Below are 27,958 nucleotides of genomic sequence, written 5' to 3'. Positions count from 1 at the left end.
TAAAATGGACATTTGTGGGAAAGAAGCAACATAGTTTTTCTTTGGATAGGTCTGGGTACATTTTGGGATATTGATCCAGGTGGATATTGGTGGCCACCTGCCAAGTCCATCTGGACCCCCACCATTGTCTTTCTCAGCATTTTCAGTTTCCTTAATTGTAGCACAAATTACTATTTTTAGCAGTTTTTCGGGTCCTAAACTTCCGGAGCTGTTTTGAGGCCCTAAACGACGTTTTTTGGGGAATCCAGGGGCAACATCGGTCTATTCCAACAATGATAGTGCTCGGATAGATCTTTCTAATGAGCTATTGTACGCGTCAAACGGAGATCATATTCCAAAGTTACGACCCCGGGAAGTTGATGTACCAACTTACCCCCAAACGGGGCCCACAGTTTGGCGTTTCATCTCCTAGGGTTAGGTTTTGGAATGTTAAGGGTTTTCCATTGTTTCTCAACAATAAATAGGCCTTCGAGCCTCATTGTAACATAGTTCAGAGGCATGTAGCCATCACATCTCTTCTCAGAGATAAGCTACCATCGCCCTAGCTGGTTTATTTCCATTTCTGGTTGTAAGCATATTTCAGTATTTTCCATTAATGAAATGAAGTATTATTTCCGCTGCATCTTTGTGTATATGGTTATCTCTGTAATTTGTTGCGTTCCTGTTTAAATCCGGATCAGTGGTATCAGAGCGGTCTGCTTTTTTTCTGTTTTTCTTTGCATGTCCCCAACAAGGTCGGGATATAAGGAGTTAGGGCTTGAACTCGTTGAACCTTTGCAAGACCAGCCTCGCAAATCCCGACGGCCTCCCATGGCGGACAAGAAGAAAGACGAGGGGGCAGGAGATCCCATCAAAATCTTGCTCGAAGAAGCCCTCGAGCGACAACGGAACGCGATGATGGACAGCTTTGCCCAGATCCTTCAACGGCTACCCAGAAGCAATGCATCGGCTTCCAGCAGCTACTCTGGAAACGCCACGCCCTTTAAGGTACAAGTTAATTTTGAAATCCCCATATTCGAGGGTCAGATAGACGCAGATGCCGTAGATAAATGGTTAAATCTGCTAGAGGGTTATTTTTCTGTTCATGAATTTTCGAGTCGGGAAAAGATTGTTTTTGCTCTCCTCAAAGCAGCCCCCCACGTCAAGGACTGGTGGGAAACCTACTGCGAGCAGAAGGATGAAAGTACTGGCTCACTATTTTCAGCCGCACCCACCTGGGATTCGTTCCGGGATGCCATCAAGGAGCAGTACTACCCTGTCGGGAGCTATGAGGATGAATACATAAAGTGGACCACGCTGCGGTAGGGAAGGGACCAAGACGTGCCGGAGTTCACCAATCTTTTCCATACCCTTCACACAAAGTTGGGTATCAAGGATTCGGAGCAACATTTGATACTCAAATACCGTGGCTGCCTGCACAAGTACATCCAGGAAGAAATACAATTCCTAAACATCCCCTCGCTCGGCGCAGCATACCGGTATGCTGTCAAGGTCGAGCAGAAGTTTAAACAAAAGAAGCGAGACTTTGGATCTGCGAATCCAAAGCAGGGGAAAGGTGCCCCTAAACCATAGAACAAAGGACAAAGCCAAGGCGGGACAGCCCAAGACAACCAGCCGAAGCTGCAAGCAAAGAACAGCGCCGCGAAGCCGAGAAAGGACACTGGAAAATGGTGCGAGTTCCATAAGAGCTCCACTCACAACACAAGTGAGTGTCGGTCCAAGCAGTCACTGGTGGCTGAGCTAAAGGTTTCAGAATCAGATGCATGTTTGGACTCTGAGTCAAAACCCGATAAGGGGTATGAAAAAGGGAAGCAGATCATTGATGCGGACCCCAGCACCACTGTTGCTACTGCAAAGATCCAGAAAAATGAACCCGAAGATCCAGAGGAGGAGGAGCGTCTCTTCCATTCCCAGATGTGGGTAAAGGGCTCCCCGATACAGTTCATTGTTGATAGCGGGAGTCAAAAGAACCTCATTTCGGCAGAGGTCATGAAGCGGTTGGGCTTACCGACCACAGCACATCCACAACCGTACACCATTGGGTGGCTTCACCAAGGACGAGATCTTCGCGTGAGCCAGCAGTGTCGCCTTCCATACAACATCAAGCCCTTCACGGATGAGGTATTGTGTGACATTGCTCCCCTTGAAGTTTGTGATGTATTACTAGGACAACCATACTTGTGGAAGCGACATGCTGTGTATGAATCATGGCCCCGTGCTGTTATTATTACATTGGGAAATAAGTTGTTCAGGATACCAGAGGTAGCACCACCTGCCGCCCTCTCTTTGATTACTGCAAAACAATGCAGTAAGATCATTTCCAAAACCACAAAATTTGTTTTCCTGATGATACGCCCTCAAGGAAAGAAGAAGACAGTGGCCGCGGCCTCTAAACAGGGCCCCTCTGCACGACAACTACAGATGGACAAGATTGTGGAGGAGTACGAGGACATCTTCACCTCCCCGGCAGGGGTTCCTCTGCACTGTCAAGTCAAGCACTCCATCGATCTGACCCCAGGTGCGCCGCTACCCAATGGACCAATTTATCGGCGCTCCATTCTAGAGAACGATGAAATCAAGAGGCAGATTCAGGAGCTCCTGCAGAAAGGTCACATCCGTCCGAGTTCATCGCCCTGTGGGAGCCCGATCGTGTTGGTACAGAAGAAGGATGGGACGTGGAGACTCTGTATTGACTATCGGGCGCTGAACAAGATCACTGTCCGTAATAGGTACCCGATCCCGCGGATTGATGACCTCCTAGACCAACTAAAGGGGGCGAAATATTTCAGCAAGATCGACCTGAAGTCGAGATATCACCAGGTACCAATCGAACCCTCCGATGTGTGGAAGACTGCCTTCAAATCCAAGGAGGGCCTCTTCGAATGGTTGGTCATGCCTTTCGGATTGACGAATGCTCCTGCAACCTTTATGAGGCTAATGGATGACATCTTGTGGCCATTCACCAACTCCTTTGTAGTAGTATACTTGGATGACATTCTGACCTTCAGCCAGAGTTGGGAAGAGCACCTCCACCACATCCGACAGGTTCTCCAAACATTGCGGCAACACAAGCTATGTGCCAATTTGGAGAAATGCACTTTTGGCATGACCCAGGTTCAGTATCTAGGATACATCATTGATGAACAGGGGGTGCATGTCGATCCAGCCAAGATCCAAGTCATTCGGGATTGGCCCTCTCCAACCACTCTAACAGAGCTCCGCAGCTTTCTAGGTCTTGCCAACTTCTACCGCAGGTTTGTGTTGGGGTTTTCTCATATTTCTTGGCCCTTGAGTCAAGTCACCAAGGGCGGGGCGAAAGCAAAATTCTTTTGGTCTGAATCTTAACAGAAGGCATTCAGGGAGTTGAAGGATCGCCTCTCCACGGCACTAGTGCTAGCGTTACCAGATTTACAACAACCATTTGAGGTCGAGACAGATGCCTCTGACTATGCTCTTGGGGCAGTCCTTACTCAACATGTACATCCAGTGGCATATCACAGTGAAACACTTTCAGACACAGTCCGGAAGTACCCCACTTATGATAAAGAGATGTATTCCATTGTACAGGCCTGCCGACAATGGAAGCATTACATTTTGGGGAAGGAAACGGTCATCCACACAGACCACTGACCTCTGCAGTTCATACAGACCCAAGGGAAATTGCAGAATGATCGCCATCAGAAGTGGTCTACATACCTGCAACAGTTTCACTTGAATATCAAGTATAAAAAGGGCAGCACCAATAATATTGTAGATTGCCTCAGTCGACCACCGATCATGGCGCTAACCACCGTGCTCAACTCTTGTGGGCACGAGACTTCTAATTGGCCACTTCTCTACAAAAGCGACCCAGAATTCGGCCACACATACCAGACACTCTTGGAGGGTCGGCAGGTTGCAGATTTTCACCTCCAGGATACCCTATTATGCCACCTCGGTCACCTTTGTGTTCCTTCAAGCGAGCGTGCCAAGATGATTTGGGAAGCACACTACAGTCAGGCTGCTGGGCATTTCGGGGTCGAGAAAACAGTGGCAGTACTGCAAAATTATTTCTATTGGCCGAATCTTCGACAGGATGTTGGGAAGTACATCCGATCATGTACTGCCTGTGCCATTGCCAAACCGGCCATTAAGAAGCACGGCCTCTATACCCCGTTGCCTACCCCTAGTCGACCTTGGGAATCCATCTCCATGGATTACATGTCAGACCTTCCTTCCACTAAGCATGGAAATGACTGTGTTTTTGTGGTCGTCGACAGGTTCTCGAAGATGGCCATTATGGTGGCCTGCAAGAAGAATATCACAGCAGAAGCCACTGCTAAACTCTTCTTTGAACGAGTGTGGGTGCACTTTGGGATCCCACAGTCTATCATCTCAGATCGGGACAGTCGGTTTCTCAGCACATTTTGGTCCAATCTCTGGTCAATGCTGGACACCAAACTCACGAAGTCCACAGCCTTCCATCCTCAAACTGATGGCCAGACAGAGGTTGTCAATAGGATGATTGTGCACATTCTGCGCATGTATAACTCAAAGCATCCACGCACATGGGACGAGAGCCTCCCCTATGTTCAGCACAGCTACAACCGAGCTCTTCACAGCTCCACTGGCCATAGCCCTTTTCAGGTGGGTTTGGGATTCCAGCCACTATGTCCCATTGATGTGGCCATGCCACTTGCAGCTACTCACATGAATTCAGCTCATGTCCAGTCCGAAACAGATAAGGCCACCAGCTTCATTGAGCGCATCCAACATATTCGCCAGCAGCTCCATGACATTCTTGAGAAATCAAATGCCAAGTACAAGCAGCGACATGATCAACATCGGGTGCCACACAAGTTTCAGGTGGGCGACAAAGTCTGGTTGCATTTGCAAAAGGAACGCCTTACTGGAGCCTATCGGAAATTGAGACCACTCCGATATGGTCCTTACACCATTACTAAGGCTATGGGAGACAATGCATTTGAGCTCAGCATTCCCCCATTCCTTGGCCTGCACCCAGTGTTCAATGTGGACCGCCTTCGGCCATACTTTCCACCATTGCTAGACACATCTGACATTGCAGAACAGCTCAAACCCACAGAATTAAATCCAGATTGCATGGAACAAGCTGCAACTGATCGGATCATGGACACACAGATCAAGAACACTCGCCAACAGAATATCCAACTATATCGAGTTGTCAAAGTAGGCCAACTCCTTCAGCAGGGCAAGTGGCTCACCAGGGAACAAGTTCAGCAAAAGTTTCCTCATCTCATGGAGGAGCTCAACGCAATGGAGACCATTGCTTCCTAAGGGGGGAGGAATGATCCAGGTGGATATTGGTGGCCACCTGCCAAGTCCACCTGGACCCCCACCATTGTCTTTCTCAGCATTTTCAGTTTCCTTAATTGTAGCACAACTTACTATTTTTAGCAGTTTTTCGGGTCCTGAACTTCCGGAGCCGTTTTGAGGCCCTAAACGACGTTTTTTGGGGAATCCGGGGGCAACATGGGTCCATGGAATGGACCGATGTTGCCCGTTCCAAAAATGATAGTGCTCGGATAGATCTTTCTAATGAGCTATTGTACGCGTCAAACGAAGATCATATGCCAAAGTTACGACCCCAGGAAGTTGATGTACCAACTTACCCCCAAACGGGGCCCACAGTTTGGCGTTTCATCTCCTAGGGTTAGGTTTTGGAATGTTAAGGGTTTTCCATTGTTTCTCAACAATAAATAGGCCTTCGAGCCTCATTGTAACATAGTTCAGAGGCATGTAGCCATCACATCTCTTCTCAGAGATAAGCTACCATCGCCCTACCTGGTTTATTTCCATTTCTGGTTGTAAGCATATTTCAGTATTTTCGATTAATGAAATGAAGTATTATTTCCGTTGCATCTTTGTGTATATGGTTATCTCTGTAATTTGTTGCGTTCCTGTTTAAATCCGGATCAGATATTGAGGAGTATCATTTCAAATATGAACACAAGGTATCTCAATGCATTTTGGATTACATTGTGGGAGAATATGGACACTAAATTGAATAGGTCTACAACATTCCATCCATAGACAGATGGGAAAACAAAAGTGCTCTACAAGAATTTGGTGTATATTTTATGGGATGCAATCAAAAGCATGTAAATACCTAAGATGATGAAGATATATATATATATATATATATATATATAGAGAGAGAGAGAGAGAGAGAGAGAGAGAACACTCTTATAACAAATCAGTCTATACTTCTATTGGTAGGTCCCCATTTAAAATTTGTTTTCGATATTTCCACCTTCATCTTTGGATATTGGATATGGAAAACAAGGAGTGAGGGAAGAACTTATAGGAGATGCCTTAAGGGTAGAATTGTTTTTTGAGAAGATTATGAAAATCCATCTACAGGTGCACAAGACATTGTAAAGTCACAAGAAAAATACAAGAACATACAACATAGAATAGAGAAGTCCTTCAAGGGGGTTGAGACAAAGTATGGTTACAATTGAACTAGGAGATGTTGCAGGGTCTTAGTAAGAAAATTAAGGCTATACAACTTGGCCCCTTTGAGATATTAGTGAAGATAGGATATTCCACCTATAGACTTAATCTACTCCAGTAAATGCACATTTACTCAATGGTGAATGTAGAGAACCTAAAAATCTATGACCCTTCCATGCTAGATTAGGAAGAGTAACAAGACCAACATTCTATAGAGGATTCAACACCATATTCTCAAGCAGAGCTAACAAAGGTTATAATTTTACGTAAGAGTACCAAAATTATAAGATAGGGATAGCATGATCTTTGGTAGAATGGGTTAAAAGGGTAGCTTCCAAGAAAAGATAAATGTTACATGTGAGAGAAGGTGGAGGAAATTTTTCCTTTCCTAATTTAGTACATGGGTTTCGGGAAAAAAGGCCTATGAAAATAGAGATGTCTGATTTGGATTGGATCATTATATATTTGTTCATCCACATTGATAATTTGAGAGTGAAAAACATGGAGGAATCAACCCACAAGACCATTTTTTCGGTGGCTCCCAATTCGGTGAATTAGGGTCTAAAACCTTCCAAAAGCAGTTTGAGACATCAAACATATTTTTTTACAGGTAAAAGTTTACCATTTAAGTTTTTCACCTTCTAGTGTTATTCTGCACATAGAAACTTTCCAAGGACGCAAGAATTGCCTCAACTGAAGCCTATATGGAAAATTTATGCCACTTGGAAGATGAACTTCTTGTTTTGACCAGCATGATTGGAGAGGATTCCACATCATCTCCCATTATTCATGGAAAATGGGCTAGCTACATGATCATGATTAAGAGAAATTTAGAAGAATCCATATGGTAACTCTAGTTAAGAGTTGAAGGAGTCAAACTTAACAATTAGTGGGCTATTGAGTTGTGTTATAGCTAGGCCACTAGGATGAAAATGGTTTCCATTTTAATCAAGTGCATTTTGTTCCATAAATGAGCATAGTAGCTAAAAGTGGATAAGGTGAGAGAAAACATAGATGGTTTGTTCAATATAACAACCCATGAGCCACAAGCTTGAGTTCCTTTCACTTGTATCCATTTCCATTTAGAGAAAGAGAGGGTAGAGAAACCTCACCTTTCATTTATTTTTTCTCACGAAATGGTTCCCTATGTCATATCTTCTGTTATTGTGGTTTGTGAGTGATTATTTAATTTTTCTCTATTTTCCGCATAGTTATAAGCTGCATACATATATAATAATAATAAATAATATATTGAGAAATATAAGGAGAAATCAACCCTGATCATGTGGATTTCATATTTCCTAATATATTTTAGAAAATATTTTGTGACGAATTATCCAATAGAATATCCATCGAAGTTTACGAATCAAAACTAGAATCTACAATTTTTACTAGTTGTACCTTGTGATTTCTTCTCAATATGATAAAAAATTCATGAATGGAAACATTCTCTAAATAAAATTATAATGAAAATGTTAAGATGGCTCATTTGAAGAAGATTTTAAGACCAATCACAGACCCTAACTTAAATAACATATATAGTTAAAAGTATACAAAACTAAAATCTAAAAATTTAACCTAATATTAGATGATATTTCTCCCCAATATGCTCAAAATTTTACCATTTCAAATATCTAGAAAAAAAAGTTATATGGAAAATTCCAAGATGAACTATCTAAAGCAGTGAAACCCTAGGTACATATGCACTGATAGCAAATTTTATAAACCATATGTCTTAAAAATGATAAGAATCCAATAATTATAATCTACTTTGAACGTGAAACCTGTTGTTACAATTAGCACAATGTATAAGACAACATTTCATTCTCCTAAGACTAGCCCTCCTAAATATGTATATAGAAAATAAATAATACAATTATAATGAAATATTTAAATGAAAAAATTATATTCAACATAACAATATAACTATAATAACTGAACATATATGGGTTAATAAAGGATTTTGTGGTTAAAAAGAAAAAATAGTAATCAATATCAGAAACAAATGTACGATTAATTGCGAGAAAAATAATTTACTCGAGATCCACTTGGATTTCGCACTTCAAATGTTAATATATTTTATTATTATTAACTATAAGTATCGTTTATCAAAATTTTCATAAACCATTATACAATGATTTTTTATTCATTGCCTATATTATTTGTTAGGCTAAAATATTAATTGAATGTATTGCCCATATAGTGGGATAAGGATATAAATCAGATTTAAAACGTGTTAGTTGTTTCAATAAATGATTTTGTTTGAGTGCAATTTTATCTTTTAAGGATTTTTAATTCTCTTTAAGGACACTTGTCTCTAAATTATATTTGCATAAACTACCCACTTAACCTTTATATTCTTGGAGTGCGATAAAAACTATTTTGATCAAGATAATTTTTCCAAATCATGTTTTTTTTGAGTCCCGGAACTCTTCGCACATGTAAAATATTTTAACATAAATTGGGATTTGATTCACTTGATACCCAATTAATAATTTATTTAATTTTTGTCGAGTCTTTGAATGTATTTATGTGTTTCTAAATTAAGAAGTATTAAAAAAAAATTATTGTATTTTTTAGCAACGCTTTACATGAATGTGTTTAATCATATTAACAATAAAAAGGACAAAGAATGAATTTTATTAGATTATTTATGCAATTATTTTTATTCATATTTCATTTGTTATAGATAAGATTATTTGAATGTATATTTATTTATATTCATTTGTTAATAGATGTTATTATTTGAACGTAAATTTATTAATAGATATGTTGATATTTATATATATTTATATATAGATATATCTTTTTTTTCTAAATAGGTCTAAAATTTATTACTATAACATAATGATACAAGGAGGCTTTAGTCTCGGCAGTTCAGTGGCATGGTTCATGGCATAGAACATCAAAAACAAGTTTGAGACAGCCCAAGAATAGGAAACCAGTCTAGTCCAGAAAAGAATTTGCTGCCTAAGCAGGGGAAATCGGCATATGAAAATGTAGCAAAATTCTGTTGACTTCATTTTCAAGATTAATGAATTGCTCAAAAATTCTTAAAATAAACCTATAGACATGATTTCCAAAAACCTGAAAAACGAAGACTCGTAGCAAGTCATGTGTCATGCGGTGCTGACGGGTGTTCTTCAGTGATGAAACATCTGTAATCTTCGAGGTCATCCTCATCGTTCTGCATCGCACCTGTGTCGTCCTTTACCTGAGGTTCTTGATTTTTCTCCTCTACAAAAGTCTTGCTTTGAGCATTGTCCCTCTTCTCCGTTGCGCAGATTGGGCGTCCTTCGTCACCTAATGGCTCCTCTTGGAAGGTGATTGTGATGGTGGCTTTGATGAGTGGTTGGTTCAGAGAGCAGTGATAGATGAATTGGGCCGAATGATGGGGTTGTTGAGAGCTTGAGGGGATGTCAATGGCTGGAAGGGCATTTTGCGAAGGGTGGGAGTGGATAGCTCGTGTGCAGCCTTTGCCACTGCGAGTATCTGGATAACGGCCTGGGATGAAATTAGCCGAGGGGGAGGAGGAGTCTGAGACTGGTGAAGGTGGAGAGCGAGGCAGTCTGCCTCTGCTGCTACCTCTTCTACTACGCATTCGGTGGCGCAGTCGAGGCATGATGGCGTGGGGACGGAGAGAATGCCTGCAAGAGGTCAGCACTGAGTGGGGCTCAGAGGTAGAAGGCTCAGCAGACTTAGAATTGAGAATCAGGTTGCAGATTATACTCTGAGAATAATGGTTACCCTGTCCAAACTCGATGCAGCAGAGAATGTTGCAGCGCCTGCCCGTAGCAGTGCGTGAACTTGGATCCACTGCAGCTAGGGGCCATTGGTCGTTCAGAGGCATAGGCTTAGAGACAAAGGAGGTGGGTAGTATATTACGTGAGGGTGCCATGATGTAGAGCCGAGGCAGGTTGGCGCAGGCGAGTTGATGCGAGTGCCAAATTAAATGGCATTTACTGCTGCTGTTAAGCAGTTTTATGGCTTTGTGTGTGGGTTTACGGGTGGCCATGTGGCTATGCCACTTGCTATCTCATTCCCCTACCTTCAGTTCAGTCCCTACATACACCTGCATCTGGGATTATTTAAATGTATATTAGTTACATTTAAATTATTTAAATTGTCTGTATAAATTTAAATTATTTGAACTTAGCAGTTATATTGCAGAATTGACTCTACCTCTTCTCTTATGCTGTATGGAATAAATTTCAAAGATGTGGGATTTGAGCTAGTTGCAAATATTAAGTGGCCAATAATGGATAAGATCTTCTTATTATTCTATAGCAGTAGAATATATTTAATTATTCCTAATTTTTGTGGATATTAAAACATGTGAATTTCTTCTTATAAAAATATAATGGATATAATGTAGGATGCATCTATATGAATATATTATATTGGAACTAAATGATTGATGATGATAGATGTCATGTGAGTGTGTTATAGTGCTAAATGTTTTGTGCAAATTTGGAAAAATATAGAGGGAAATCATATTTTATTTGCTTATTTTATTTAGTGGTCATATAAATTATGATAGGGCCATGGATTTGCCATTTTAAGAGCCATAAAATCTTGGTTTTGTGATGTAGGACCATTCACCTAAAAAGGCGACAACTGGAAATGGTTTTTTACTTTCTACTGCAAAGGAAGAAAAAATTACGAATTTTGTTTTATTTAAATTAAGACTGATACAACCATTGAGCTTTAAAAATTAAACAAGTAAAATAGGATTAGTTAAGAGTATGTTTAAAGAAATTGTTAGATAACTGTAAGGTAACTAAAGGAAAGTTTCTCAACTGTAAGGGACTGCTGGAAAGGCATAAAAGAAAAACCAAATCCCTACTGTGGGGGGCTGCCATCTAGAGAGGAGAAAGAATACAGAAATTGAAATTACAATTTGTTTTCTTGAGTATATGTGAAAGCAAATGAATCTAAAATCTTTGTCATAAAGAAAGAAAGACAATTTCTTTTCCATGTGCATTAGTGCTTCAAATATTTTTTTAAGCAAAATAGTGAAGTATTTCATTAAAGAGGCTGAATGACATCGACCAAAATCTCGTGACTGAAGGCATTTCAGACCAGAAACCAGACAAAGGTAAAGCCAACAAAGATATCTCATTCTTTCTGAAAAACCCAGGTACATTTACATTCAGTATTCAAGCACACCTGTGCATTTGTTACATTTCAAAATTTAACAGTTCAATATACATTTATGAAGCCAAAACAGTAGAGGGTTTCGAAACCCACAAGTGCCGAAACAATGTTTTGCATGCCAAGACCAGTCTGAAAGCAAGGGTTTGAAACCCATGAAACCATACAAAACATAACTGAGAAAATGAAACCCCAAGGATTTATGCCTGACTAAGGATAACACAAGCAAAAACAACAAGACAATCATGGAGGTATCCTACCCTATTTCCCCAAGCTGCAAAGACTCCCAAGAACGAGGTTGTGGAGCAGCAATCTCCAGGTATGACCTGCAAATCACCATGAAAACAAGATGGGTAGTCAAAAAGCGGAAAGACAAGTAAAATAAGGTGATGGAGAGTAGATAAAAGAAGGGAAGAACAAGGGTTTACCTGAAAAAAGCATGTCTCTGAGTCAGAGGATGAGAACCGAGTCCTTAGCCAAAGGGTTTCTCCCAGCGAGAACACCATTGGTAAGTTTACCTACTCACCAAGGGGCTAGAGGGTTAGAATCACAAAAAAATGAAATGCAGAAATGAAACCAGAAATTTTTTTACCTGAAATAGCGTTTGTTGAGCCACCCACAGAAGTAGCAAGGGAAGAACCTATGGATACAAAGAGCTAGGTCAACACTAGAACTAACATCGGAAACCACCACAAAGAATAAGTGAAAACTTGAAGATTGAAAGTCGACCTGAAGCCTCTGTGGACCAACAAAAAAACCACCACAAGAAACAAGCATAGGCACAGCGCATACACAGAGCCGAACCAAACCAACAATGGATGCAAGAATGGAGGTCGACTCTTAGTTTTCCCTTGGCAGATGTGAATTAGCTACATTTGTGAAACCAAGGCCAGTACAAAGGGGCAGGCCAAAACAATTAAAAGTGCATTAAACCCTCACACCTAAAACCCTGATTTTTTATTCAAAACATCTATGAAGTTAAGCAGTTTGTTGACATGTTTCCTTTCCTTGGTATTGCCACCAATGTTTTGGTATCGGAGCAAGTTAGTTCCTTTTATTATTAAAGATGGAGGTAGGTAGAATAGGTCGAGGTAGAGCCATCAGAAGAGTAGCAGATGAAGGGCTATGAGAAGAGATCATCACCTTAACTGCACATTTGGCAGCAGTGGAAGCAGGAAGGCGCAGATATATGGAAGGTGGGGATGACACTGAGGAAGAAAACGCAGCCACGACGGATGGGTCAGATGTAGAGGGACTAGAGATTAAACTGTTGAGATCAGTTTTGCTGGCTAGTAGTAGGCCAAGACCAGAGCTTTCTAATTATGATGGCAGTTTGTCCACAGAGGCATTGTTGGACTCGATAAGTGAACTAGATAAATATTTCGAATATGAAGGAATCAACGAAGACAAGAAGATTAGATTTGCTGTCACAAAATTGAAAGGACATGCAACACTACGGTGGGACAATGTGTAGGAAAAAAGGAGAAGATTGAACAAACCATTGATTAAAAAATGGGATAGGATTATTGCTAAGATGAAGAGAAAATTTATGCCTAAAGAGTTACCAAATTTCCCTTTATAGACAAGTACAGAACCTGAGACAAAGAACGGTGACTGTAAAGGAATATACTGAGGAATTTTATAAAGTAAACTAAGAGCTGGCCATGTTGAAGATACCCCTAAGAAAAAAACGAGGTTTGTAAATGGCCTACGGATGGAGATCTTAGATGAATGTAGCATTCTTTCCCCTGAGACCATAGAGGAAGCCTATCATAGTGCTTTGAAGGTGGAGGAAAATATCATCAGGAAACAGAATGCCAGAAGAGGACGTGGTTTTGGCAAAGGTAAGGGACAGTCCTTTTGCATAGGTAGGACTGCCAATAGAAATGACGAGGGTAGCAGTTCGAAAACTTCGGGACAAACTGAAAGGGAAGGTAACACTAGCAGAGGAAGGTCATACCAATGAGGAAGATTTAATGGCAGAGGCAGAGGAAATGCCTATCAGTGTTACAGGTGTCACAAGTGGGGACACTGGTCCTTTGAATATCCTAAAAATGAACAAACTAGACAGAGGGGAGCATATGTTGCTCAACCCGATGAAGCAGAGGCACCGCCACAGGAGGTGGAAAATATTCCTGAAACAGGGGAAGCCTTGGTGTTGAACAAGGTGTTATTGAAACCAGCTAAGGAAGTAGTTGATCAGACACAGAGGAAAGCATTGTTCCGAACTGTGTGCAAGTCGCATGGGAAACACTACAAATTAATCATAGACAGTGGAAGTACTGATAATATGGTAGCTACTAAAATGGTGGGGAAATTGGGTTTGAAGAAGTTGAAGCACCCAAATCCATATAGGGTGTCTTGGTTGCAGAAAGGACACCAACTATTTTCGATGAGCAATGCGAAGTAGAGTTTCATATTGGCAAGTACAAGGACAAGGTGACTTGGGATATCATGCCAATGGATGTGTGTCATATTCTGTTGGGCAAACCATGGCAGCATGATAAGAAGGTCGCCCATGATAGGGAAACAAATTGTTACAGGTTTGTTAAAGATGGGATAAAGCATATGCTAGTGCCCATGAAGGAAGAGGATGTTGTTGAAACTAGTGGAACGAAAGCATTACTGTTAGGTGGAAAATATTTTCTACGACCGATTGAGTATAATGAGGTAAAATATGTAGTTGTGCAAAGGCCAAAAACAATATTGATACATACTGAGATTACTGACTTTCCTGTAGAGACACAGGATATGTTGAAGGAATTTAGTGATATTGTGGTAGATGATCTACTATACAAATTGCCACCAAAGCGGAGCATTAGTCACCATATTGATTTCATTCCAGGAGCCAGTTTTCCAAACAAAGCTGCTTACCAGATGAGTTCGAAGGACAATGAGGAAATCAAGAAGCAGGTGTAGGAGTTGTTGGATAAAGGGCTGATTCGGGAAAGTCTAAGCCCTTGTGCGGTTCCGACTGTTTTAGCTCCCAAGAAAGGAGGTGAGTGGCGGATGTGCACTGATTCCCAGGAAATTAACAAGATCACTATCAGGTACAAGTTTCCTTTACCTCAGATGGATGATATGATGGATTGTTTGAGTGGAGCAACATACTTTTCAAATATAGACTTGAAAATCGGCTACCACCAAATCAGGATTCGAGAAGGTAACTAGTGGAAGACAACTTTCAAGACTAATGAAGGCTTATATGAATGGTTGGTTATGCCATTTGGACTGAGCAATGCCCCCAGCACGTTCATGCGTTTGATGAATGAGATGCTGAAAGAATTCATTGGTAAATTTGTGATTGTATATCTGGATGATATACTTATATTCAGCAAAACGAAGGAAGAGCATTTTCGACATGTTAGGTATGTATTAGAAAAATTGCAGCAAAATATATTGCTAATAGCTTTGAAGAAATGTTCTTTTTTCAAGAAAGAATTAATTTATTTGGGATTTGTGATTCCTAAGAATGAACTAAAAATGGATCTGGATAAGGTTACAGCCATAGTTAGCTGGCCGTCTCCCAAGAGTTTGTTTGAGGTACGAAGTTTTCATGGATTGGCGAGTTTTTATCGCAAATTCATTAAAAATTTCAGTGGAATTTGTGCACCCATGGTGGACACCATTAAGGAGGAAAATTAGCCTTTTCATTGGATAGAATCGGCTTAGAAGAGTTTCCAACTGCTGAAAAGGAAGATCACTGAAAAACCAGTTTTAATATTACCAGAGTTTAAAAAACTTTTTCAAGTTCGTTGTGATGCCAATGGGACAACCATTGGTGCGGTACTTAGCCAAGAAGACAAGCTAGTAGCCTACTTCAGTGAGAAATTAAATGAAAGTAGGTAGAAGTACACGTCTTATGACAAATAATTTTATGCAGTCGTCCAAGCACTAAAGCATTGGAGACATTATCTACTAGCCAATGAATTTGTCTTATTTTCAAACAATTTTGCATTACAATATATTATGGAACAGCATAAGCTGAACCATAAACATGCGAAGTGGGTGGAGTACTTGAAGAGTTTTACATTTGTGTTGAAACACATTAGCGGTCAAGCCAACAAAGTGGCAGATGCATTAAGCAGGAGGAATTTGATCCTACAGGAAAGTACGATACAAGTATTAGGAATTGAACATCTTAAGGACTTATATGAAACAGATTCAAATTTTAATGAAGCCTATGAAGCTTGCCAAAATCCACTGTTGAGGGATAATAGTTCATGGCTGGACTATAATATGCAGGAGGGGTTGTTGTTCAAAGGAGGGCAGTTGTGTATCCTGGAATGTTCTATGAGAGAGAACTTAATCCAGGAAAAGCATAATGGAGGTTTAGCTGGGAATTTTGGCATAGACAAGACTTTGGATCAGTTGAGCCACTTTTACTATTGGCCGAATATGCATAGAGATGTACAGAGGTTTGTGACTAGGTGCAAAGTGTGTCAGCTTGCAAAGGGACACAGCCAGAACATAGGGTTGTATACACCCTTACCTATCTTGAACAGACCATGGGACTCAGTCAGTTTAGACTTTGTCTTAGGTATGCTGAAGACACAATGAGGATTCGATTCCATCATGATAGTGGTGGATCGTTTCACCAAAATGGCACATTTCATTCCTTTCAGGAAAGATAGTGATTCCACACATGTAGCACACTTGTTTTTCACAAAGATAGTCAGATTACATAGCTTGCCGAAGTCTATTATTTCGGACGAAGGCGTAAAGTTTACAGGTCATTTTTGGCAAAACTTATGGAAAACGTTAGACACCAAACTGAACTTCAGCTTAGCTTATCACCCGCAGACTGATGGGAAAACCGAAGTGGTGAACCGAAGTCTGGGAAATCTACCAAGGAGTCTGGTTGGTGAAAATTCTCGACAGTGGGATCGTGTCCTTGCACAAGAGGAATTTGCTTATAATGATTCACCCAATAGAAGAACGGGCGGTAGTCCTTTCCAGATCCTATACGGAATGCACCCATGTGGAGTACATGAGTTGTGGGATTTGGGTCAGTTGGAGCGCAGGAGTGCTGATGGTGAAGATTTCGCAAAGGCAATCAACGATCTTCATGAACAGGTAAAATTAAAATTACAAGACAACAACGAAAAATACAAACAGAAAGCAGATTTAAAAGGCGGGAGGTGCAATTCAACGTAGGGGACCTGGTACTAGCACACCTACACAAGGAGAGGTTTCCTAAAGGCGAATACAACAAGTTAAAACTGAAGAAAATTGGGCCTTTCAGGATTCTTTGAAATTTTTTTGCAAATGCTTATGAGTTGCAGTTACCTCCAGGTATAGGAATCTCGCCCATTTTTAATGTGGCAGATTTGTACCCATACATTGTTGCTAATGAAGAAGGCAGTTTGGAAAGATGAACACGGGACACCCAGAATGAGAACAACTTGTGGATTAAACAGTTGCCTCCAGCAAAGCCTTTAGATATCGAACAGATCCTAGACGCCCAAGTGGCCAAACGGACTCGAAGAATAGAATATTTGCGGTACTTGGTCAAGTGGAAGGACCATCTTATTGAGGATGGTTCTTGCTTAGATGTTGGCCAGATTCAAAGCATTGAGTACTCTATTGAAGAGCTCATGGACAGGAGCCATGAGTTTAATTTACCCCGGGAGCCTGATGCAGGAGCATCCGACTGAAAAGGCGACAGCTGGAAATGGATTTTTACTTTCTACTGGAAAGGAAGAAAATATTATGATTTTTTTTTATTTTTGTTTTATTTAAATTAAGGTTGATACAACCATTTCCTTTATAAATTAAGCAAGCAAGTAAAATAGGATTAGTTAAGAGTATGTTCAAAGAAACTGTTAGATAATTGTAAGGTAACTAAAGCACAGTTTCTCAACTGTAAGGGACTACTGGTAAGGCATAAAAGAAAAACCAGATCCCCAGTGTGAGGGGCTGCCATCTAGAGAGAAGAAAGAATACAAAAATTGAAATTACAATTTGTTTTCTTGAGTATATGTGAAAGAAAATGAATTTAAAATATCTGTCATAAGGAAAGAAAGACAATTTCCTTTCCTGTGCATTAGTGCCTCGAATATTGTTTTAAGCAAAATAGTGAAATATTTCATTAAATAAGTTGAATGACATCGACTGAAATCTCGTGACTGAAGGCATTCCATACTAGAAACCAGACAAAGGCAAAGCCAGCAAAGGTATCACATTCTTTCTTAAAAACCGAGGTACATTTACATTCAGTATTCAAGCACACCTGTGCATTTGTTACATTTCAAAATTTAACAGTTCAATATACATTTATGAAACCAAAATAGTAGAGGGTTTCGAAACCCACAAGTACCAAAACAACATTTTGTAGGCCAAGACCAATCTGAAAGCAAGGGTTTGAAACCCATGAAACCATACAAAACATAACTGAAAAATGAAACCCCAAGGGTTTATGCCTGACTAAGGATAACACAAGCAAAAACAACAAGACAATCACAGAGGGATCCTACTTTGTTTCCCCAAGCTGCAAAGACTCCCAAGAATGAGGCTGTGGATCAGTAATCTCCAGGTACGACCTGCACATCACCACGAAAACAAGATGGGTAGTTAAAAAGCGAAAAGGAAAGTAAAATAAGGTAATAGAGAGCAGATAAAAGAAGGGAAGAACGAGGGTTTACATGAAAAAAATCCTATCTCTGAGTCAGAGGATGAGAACCGAGTCATTAGCCAGAGGGTTTCCCCCAGCGAGAATGCCATTGGTAAGTTTACCTGCTCACCAATGGACCAGAGGGTTAGAATCACAAAAAAAAATGAAATGCAGCAATGAAACCAGAACAAAAATTTACCTGAAATAGTGTTTACTGAGCCACCCATAGAAGTAGGAAGGGAAGAACCTGTGGATACACAGAGCCATGGTCAACACTAGAACTAACATCGGAAACCACCACAAAGAATAAGTGAAAACTTTCAGATTAAAAGTCGACCTGAAGCCTCCGTGGACTAGTAAACAAACCACCACAAGAAACAAGCGAAGGCACAGCGCATACGCAGAGCTGAACCAGACCAACAACGTATGCAAGAATGCAGGCCGACTCTTAGTTTTCCCTCGGCAGATGTGAATTAGCTACATTTGTGAAACCAAGGCCAATACAAAGGGGCAGGCCAAAACAATTAAAAGTGCATTAAACCCTCGCACCTAAAACCCTGATTTTTTATTCGGAAGATCTATAAAGTTAAGCAGTTTGTTGACATGTTTCCTTTCCTCGGTATTGCCACCAATTTTTTGGTATCGGAGCAAGTTAGTTCATTTTCTTAGTAAATATGGAGGTAGGTAGAAGAGGTCGAGGTAGAGTCATCTGAAGAGTAGCAGATGAAGGGCTAAGAGAAGATATCAGGACCTTAATTGCATGTTTAGCAGCAGTGGAAGCTGGAAGGCGCAGAGATATGGAAGGTGGGGATGACAGTGAGGAAGAAAACGCAGCCACAATAGATGGGTCAGATGAAGAGGGACCAGAGATTAAACTGTTGAGATCAGTTTTGTTGGCTAGTAGCAAGCCAAGACTGGAGCTTTCTAATTATGATGGCAGTTTTTCCACAGAGGCATTATTGGACTCGATAAGTGAACTAGATAAATATTTTGAATATGAAGAAATTAGCGAAGACAAGAAGATCAGGTTTGTTGTCACCAAATTGAAAGGACATGCAACACTATGGTGGGACAGTGTGCAGGCAGAAAGGAGAAGATTGAACAAACCATTGATTAAAAAATGGGATAGGATGATTGCTAAGATGAAGAGAAAATTTATGCCTAAAGATTACCAAATTTCCCTTTATAGACAAGTACAGAACCTAAGACAAAGAATGATGACTGTAAAGGAATATTCTGAAGAATTTTATAAAGTAAACCTAAGAGTTGGGCATGTTGAAGATACCCCTGAGAAAGCAACGATGTTTGTAAATGGCCTAAGGATGGAGATATTAGACGAAATTAGTATTCTTTCCCCTAAGACCATAGAGGAAGCCTATCAAAGTGCTTTGAATGCAGAGGAAAAGATTGCCAGGAAATAGAATTCTAGAAGAGGACATGGTTTTGGCAGAGGTAGGACTGCCAACAACAATGAAGAGGGTAGCAGTTTGAAATTTCAGGAAAAACTGAAAGGGAAGGTAACAGTAGAGGAGGAAGGTCATACCAACAAGGAAGAGGTAATGGCAGAGGCAGAGGAAATGCCTATTAGTGTTACAGGTGTCACAAGTGGGGACACTGGTCCTTTGAATGTCCTGAAAATGAACAAACTAGACAAAGGGGAGAATATTTTGCTCAACCCGATGAAGTAGAGGCACCACCACAAGAGGTGGAAAATATGCCTGAAACAGGGGAAGCCTTAGTGTTGAACAAGGTGTTATTGAAACCAGCTAAGGAGGTAGTTGATCAGACACAGAAGAAAGCATTGTTTCGAACTGTGTGCAAGTCACATGGCAAAAGCTACAAATATAGACATTGAAAGTACTGATAATGTGGTAACTACTGAAATGGTGGGGAAATTGGGTTTGAAGAAGTTGAAGAAGCCAACTCCATATAGGGTGTCTTGGTTGTAGAAAGGACACCAACTGCTGGTCGATGAGCAGTGCGAAGTATAGTTTCATATTGGCAAGTAAAAGGACAAGGTGACTTGCGATATCATGTCGATGGACATGTGTGATATTTTGTTGGGCAGACCATGGCAGTATGATAGGAAGGTCGTCCCTGATGGGGAAATAAATTGTTACAGGTTTGTTAAAGATGGGATAAATCATACGCTAGTGCCCATGAAGGAAGAGGATGTTGCAGAAACCAGTGGAACAAAACCATTACTGTTAGGTGGAAAAGAGCTTCTACGACATACTGAGGATAATGAGGTAAAATATGGAGTTGTACGAAGGCCAAAAACAATATTGATACATACTAAGATTACTGACTTTCCTGTAGAGATACAAGACATGCTACAAGAATTTAGTGATATTGTGGTAGATGATCTACCAGACAAATTGCCACCAAAGCGTAGCATTAGTCACCATATTGATTTCATTCTAGGAGCCAATTTTCCAAACAAAGCTGCTTACCGGATGAGTCCGAAGGACAATGAGGAAATCGGGAAGCAGGTGCATGAGTTGTTGGATAAAGGGTTGATACGGGAAGGTCTAAGCCCTTGTGTGGTTCCGGCTGTTTTAGCTCCCAAGAAAGGAGGTGAGTGGCGGATGTGCACTGGTTCCTGGGAAAATAACAAGATCACTATCAGGTACAAGTTTCCTTTACCTTGGATGGATGATATGATGGATTGTTTGAGTGGAGCAGCATACTTTTCAAAGATAGACATGAAAAACAGATACCACCAAATCAGGATTCGAGAAGGTGACAAGTGGAAGACAACTTTCAAGACTAATGAAGGCTTATATGAATGGTTGGTTATGCCATCTGGACTAAGAAATGCCTCCAACACGTTCATGCATTTGATGATCGAGATGCTGAAAGAATTCATTGGCAAATTTGTGATTGTATATCTGGATGATATACTTATATTCAGCAAAACGAAGGAAGAGGATTTTCGACATGTCAGGTATGTATTAAAAAAATTGCAGCAAAATAGGTTGCTGATAGCTTTGAAGAAATGTTATTTTTTCAAGAAAGAATCAATTTATTTGGGATTTTTTATTTCCGAGAATGAACTAAAAATGGATCGGGATAAGGTTGCAGCCATAGTTAGCTGGCCGTCTTCCAAGAGTTTGTTTGAGGTACAGATTTTTCATGGATTGGCGAGTTTTTATCGCAAATTCATTAAACATTTTAGTGGAATTTGTGCACCCATGGTGGACACCATTAATAAGGCAAATTAGCCTTTTCATTGGACAGAATCGGCTGAGAAGAGTTTTCAGCTGCTGAAAAGGAAGATCACTGAAAAACCAATTTTAATATTACCAGAGTTTAACAAATGTTTTCAAGTCTGTTGTGATGCCAGTGGGACAGCCATTGGTGCAGTACTTGGCCAAGAAGACAAGCCAGTAGCCTACTTCAGTGAGAAATTAAATGAAGGTAGGCAGAAGTACACGTCTTATGACAAAGAATTTTATGTAGTCATCCAAGCACTAAAGCATTGGAGACATTATCTAATGGCCAATGAATTTGTCTTATTCTCAGATAATTATGCATTACAGTATATTATGCAATAGCATAAGCTGAACCATAAACATGCGAAGCGGGTGGAGTACCTGCAGAGTTTTACATTTGTGTTGAAACACATCAACGGTCAAGCCAACAAATTGGCAGATGCATTAAGCAGGAGGAATTTGATCCTACAGGAAATTATGATACAAGTATTAGGATTTGAACATCTTAAGGACTTGTATGAAACAGATTCAGAATTTAATGAAGCCTATGAAGCTTTCCAAAATCCACTATTGAGGGATAACAATTCATGGCTAGGCTATAATATGCAGGAGGGGTTGTTGTTCAAAGGAGGGCAGTGGCGTATCCCAGAATGTTCTATGAGAGAGAAATTAATCTAGGAAAAGCATAATGGAGGTTTAGCTAGGCATTTTGGCATAGACAAGACATTGGATCAATTGAGCCACTTTTACTATTGGCCGAAGATGCGTAGAGATGTACAGAGGTTTATGACTAGGTGCAAAGTGTGCCAGCTTGCAAAGGGACACAACCAGAACATAGGGTTGTATACACCCTTACCTATCCCGAACAAACCATGGGACTCAGTTAGTTTAGACTTTGTCTTAGTTATGCCGAAGACACAATGAGGATTCGATTCCATCATGGTGGTGCTGGATCGTTTCACCAAAATGGCACATTTCATTCCTTGCAGGAAAACTAGTGATTCCACACATGTAGCACACTTGTTTTTCACAGAGATATTGATATTACATGGCTTGCCAAAGTCTATTATTTCGGACCAAGACGTAAAGTTTACAAGTCATTTTTGGCGAACCTTATGGAAAAAGTTAGACACCAAACTGAACTCTAGCTCAACTTATCACCCGCAGACTGATGGGAAAACTGAAGTGGTGAACTGAAGTCTGGGAAATCTACTAAGGAGTCTGGTTGGTGAAAATTCTTGACAGTGGGATCGTGTAATTGCACAAGAAGAATTTTCTTATAATGATTCGCCCAACAAAAGCACGGGCAGTAGTCCTTTCCAGGTCCTATACGAAATGCACCCACGTGGAGTACATGAGTTGCAGGATTTGGGTCAGCTGGAGCGCAAGAGTGTTGATGGTGAAGATTTTTCAAAGGCAATCAACGATCTTCATGAACAAGTAAAATTAAAATTACAAGACAACAACCAAAAATACAAACAGAAAGTAGATTTGAAAAGGCGGGAGGTAGAATTCAACGTAGGGGACCTAGTACTAGCACACCTATGCAAGGAGAGGTTTCCTAAAGGCGAATACAACAAGTTAAAACTGAAGAAAATTGGGCCTTGCATGGGTCTTCGAAAGTTTTCTGCGAACGCTTATGAGTTGCAGTTACCTCCAAGTATAGGAATCTCGCCCATTTTTAATGTGGCAGATCTGTACCCATACATTGCTACTAATGAAGAAAACAATTCAGAAAGATGAACACGGGACACCGAGAATGAGAACAACTCGTGGATTAAATAGATGCCTCCAGCAAAGCCTTTAGAGATCGAACAGATCCTGGACACCCAGGTGGCCAGACGGACTTGAAGAAAAGAATATTTGTGGTACTTTGTCAAGTGGAAGGACCATCCTATTGAGGATAGTTCTTGCTTAGATGCTGGCCAGATTCAAAGCGCTAGGTACTCTATTGAAGAGCTCATAGACAGGGGCCATGAGTTTAATTTACCCTAGGAGCCTGATGCAGGAGCATCAGACTGAAAAGGCAACAACTGGAAATGGATTTTTACTTTCTACTGGAAAGGAAGAAAAATTTACAAATTTTGTTTTATTTAAATTAAGGCTAATACAACCATTGTCCTTTAAAAATTAAGAAAGCCAGTAAAATAGGATTAGTTAAGAGTATGTTTAAAGAAACTGTTAGATAATTGTAAGGTAACTAAAGGACAGTTTCTCCACTGTAAGGGACTACTAGTAAGGCATAAAAGAAAAACCAGACCCCTACTGTGAGGGGTTGCCATCTAGAGAGAAGAAAGAATACAGAAATTTAAATTACAATTTGTTTTCTTGAGTATATGTGAAAGTAAATGAATTTAAAATCTCTGTCATAAAGAAAAAAAAAATATTTTTCCTATGCATTAGTGCTTCAAATATTGTTAAGCAAAATATTGAAGTATTTCATTAAAGAGGTCGAATGACATCGACTGAAATCTCGTGACTGAAGGGATTCCATACCAGAAACTAGATAAAGGCAAATCCAACAAAGATATCACATTCTTTCTCAAAAACTAAGGTAAATTTACATCCAGTATTCAAGCACACCTTTGCATTTTTTACATTTCAAAATTTTAATAGTTCAATATACATTTATGAAACCAAAACAGTAGAGGGTTTCGAAACCCACAAGTGTCGAAAACAACGTTTTGCAGGCCAAGACCAGTATGATAGCGAGGGTCTGAAACCCATAAAACCATACAAAACATAATTGAGAAAACGGAACCCCAGGGGTTTATGCCTGACTAAGGATAACGCAAGCAAAAACAACAAGACAATCACGGAGGGATCCTACCCTATTTCCCCAAGCCACAAAGACTCCCAAGAATGAGGCCATGGAGTAGCAATCTCCAGGTACGACCTGCACATCACCACGAAAATGAGATGGGTAGTCAAAAACCGGAAAGGCAAGTAAAATAAGGTGAAAAAGAGAAGATAAAAGAAGGGAAGAACAAGGGTTTACCTGAAAAAAAGATTGTCTCTAAGTCAGAGGACGAGAACTGAATCCTTAGCCAGAGGGTTTCTCCCAACGAGAACGCCATTGGTAAGTTTACCTGCTCACCAAGGGGCCAAAGGGTTAGAATCACAAAAATAATGAAATACAGAAATGAAACCAGAACAAAAATTACCTGAAATAGTGTTTGTTGAGCCACCCACAGAAGTAGCAAGGGAAGAACCTGTGGATACACAGAGCCAAGTCAACACGAGAACTAACATCAGACACCACCACGAGTAGAAAAAAAACGAAGCATAATCCATGCAGCAAAGAATAAGTGAAAAATTGCAGATTGAAAGTCGACCTGAAGCCTCCGTGGACCAACAAACAAACCACCACAAGAAACAAGCGAAGGCACAACGCATACACAGAGCCGAACCAGACCAACAATGGATGCAAGAATCGAGGCCGACTCTTAGTTTTCCCTCGGCATATGTGAATTAGATACATTTTCGAAACCAAGGCCAGTACAAAGGGGCAGGCCAAAACAATTAAAAGTGAATTAAACCCTCACACCTAAAACCCTGATTTTTTATTCGGAAGATCTACGAAGTTAAGCAGTTTGTTGACACGTTTCCTTTCCTCGGTATTGCCACCAATTTGTTATAACGTCATCAAATCTTAAATGAAAGTGAGGTGACAAGGTGTTTGCTCAAACCTTACATCAAGTAGAAACAATAAGGCCAAGATCGATGATTGAGGTTCATTATTGAACTACAATTCCATATGAATTCTATAAGGCTAACAACCTTTGAAATGGTTGACTAGTTGGATGAATGGTGAACATCCAACAAATGTGGTGATACGTGACTGATTTCTAAAATCGAAAGGATGGATTCCAAAGTAGTTTATTCCAACCAAGGTGGTTCTCCCGAAAGGTAGTGGGAATGATAGAGTTTAGGTGTAGACATTTCAAGATGGATTTAGAATGAATCATATTCTTATAGTGGTAACCTTACAAGGATGCCACAAGAATTAATACCATTAAGGAGTATGTTATTTAGTATGTGAGGAGCATTAAGGAGTATGTTATTTAGTATCTGAGCCGCATTATTCTAAGTAATTTATGCTTTGAAACATTGGGTTTATAAATATTTCTAGCATTGCACTAGTTTGAAGGAATAGTGAAGATGAGTACATGCTCAAAGGTCAATTTCAAAATTCAAATTTTATAGGCCTAAGAGAATCTAGTCTATTCAATAAGTCTTCTACTTGATATTAGTTAGCATTCAATTTTCTTGTATTTTCTACTTTGTTGATGGGGCCAAGGTAAAAGCCCATAGTTCGTGTTAAGCCTGTGCTATGTCTTTCCAACCCCAAAAATTGAATCAACATTGAATAAGATATATTGATTGAGTGTATAATCTATATTGACACATGTTATTAAATAAGACACACAACTCATTCTCAATTGGGTTTATTTGGAGTGGTTGGGAGGAATATGGTATCCTCCTCTCTCGTATTTAATTTCCATAATTACCATGTTATATTTCATCCTTTTTGTTATACGGTCTTTAGCTCTACACAATATGTTATACATACCTATAAACTTAATGGTAAAATGCTTTGTTACATGGGAAAATAAAATAAAAAAACAAATAACCCATAAAAAAATTTAAAAATATAAAAACTTAAATTCTTTCTTAAAAAGTAATTTATACAAATCCATTATTCTTTCCACTTACTAGTTTCTATTGATATTGATAGTAATACTAATTGTTCTTTCCACTTACTATATTCTACCACCAATAATTCTATATAATATTTTATTGATAATTATTTGAGAAGTTATGTACATCACACCTTTAATGATTTCAAAAATATTCATCACTCTCCAATGACATTATAATCCAATTAAACCCAGAGTTCAAGTGATTGAGTTTATCATTTTCCCTCCTTATCCCAAAAAAAAAATGATTAGGTTGATGCCTCCCGATTGAAGTTGAATTCGGACTTTTAAATAAAACAACTTATGACGTGCAGATCAGGTAGCAATTGGGTTAAGGTTTTTTAAACAAAGAAAACCGAAATCACCGTACACATAAAATAATAGCGAAATAAAAAATAAAAAAATCGATAGTAATGGAGTCAACTCAAATCACTTTAAATAAAATAATTATAATTCGAAACTATGCGATGAGATAACTAGAAATCCATCGAAATCAACGAGTGTTGCATGGCAATTAAGTTTACATAAAAATGTTTAAAAACTTATATTGAATGGTGAAAATTAGTTATAATATAATTAGATAATAAATAAAAAATAAATATGAAAAATATTATTATATTTTTTATTTATTATATATATATATATATAAATATGAATGATTTTATTATTGCATATAATAATAATAATAACTATATAATATTTTTTGATGAGGTCACCACATGTTACAACAAAAGTTTTTAGGGTTATTTCTCTGTATCATGTAGGAGTAATGCTTATATTTATGAGTGGTTCAATCAATTAGTACACTCATGGGAAGAACTTGTTAGACAGTACATCAATTATTTTAAGAGGTAAGAGGAAGAATTTTTTAGACAGTGCATCAATTATGTTAAGAGGTAAGAGAGCATTATGCTCCTGATTGGAATTATGTGCGATGAATTTGGGAAGGAAGGAGCACTGCAGAGCATGCGACAGGGACCATGGAAGCTCATCGGAGTCTATTATGAATTGTGGTTTTCAAGTCTGCTAGTTTCCAAAGTGTCCCATTGTGTCTTTGTTATTAGCTATAGTCGTGGGTTTCCTCCTTTTGGCTTTTGTGGGTGGCTCGTTTCTAGTTTGTCTTCAAAGGCCTCCTATGGTTGTTGCTTGACCACGGGTATATACGTTTCTCCCTCTCGTGCTCCTTGTTGTTTGAATTGGTGTTACTCCGAGGTAGGTATTATTTGGGATATCTCTCAGTGCATTTAGGTGGTTTTTGTCTACAACAGAGAGTTAGTGCACTGGTGGGTAGAGTATTTTATGGGAATTCATTGGGTTTTAGGGGAGTCTCACTCAACCTATCCTCGAACATTCCCTGGATGGGTTCCTGTCTGCTTCAGGACAGGCAGTTCATATCTTAGTTCTGGTGTTTGTCCTCATCTTTTCTCTAGCAGGAACTTTGAACGATACTCCAAGACCCATTGACCAACCCTTTTGTATTGAAAACAATGTCGCGCCAACAAGGGAGGCCTAGCTGGGGGGTGGGGTGCATCACATCAATGCGGGCCGCCTAACTTTTAGTCACAACTCATCTTCTGGAAACTCAACAAGCCTTAAACGTGAGGGTGAAGTACCACTCTCTCCAGTTCGTTATCGAGGCCATATCGTGGCTCCATCAACCATGGATTCCATAGTAGAGAAACTTCGAACCATCTAGGTTAATATGGATATCCTTCGATACCATAGGTATGACAACTGCAATGAGCTAGTTTCTTATATAAATGATATACAATTCTAGCAAAATGAGATATTGGAACAACTGG

General features: G+C 39.6%; 1 protein-coding gene across 1 annotated transcript; it reads left to right on the top strand.

Annotated features, from left to right (window-relative positions):
* Positions 1-20,274: 20,274 nt before the first annotated feature.
* LOC149168810 (uncharacterized) lies at positions 20,275-23,199 on the top strand. Its single transcript, XM_089424983.1, has 4 exons — positions 20,275-20,818; positions 21,156-21,188; positions 21,482-21,606; positions 22,702-23,199. Exons 1-4 carry the CDS (start codon positions 20,275-20,277, stop codon positions 23,197-23,199), a joined length of 1,200 nt encoding a protein of 399 aa, XP_089281109.1.
* The last annotated feature ends 4,759 nt before the right edge of the window (positions 23,200-27,958 follow it).

The sequence above is a fragment of the Pinus tabuliformis genome, chromosome 4_2 (assembly GCF_031772625.1).
Source record: "Pinus tabuliformis cultivar Carrire ecotype Pingquan chromosome 4_2, CPIR1, whole genome shotgun sequence".
NCBI classification, from domain to species: Eukaryota; Viridiplantae; Streptophyta; class Pinopsida; order Pinales; family Pinaceae; genus Pinus; species Pinus tabuliformis.
Note: the sequence above shows the minus strand (reverse complement) of the source record. Positions and strands in the feature narration are given on the sequence as shown.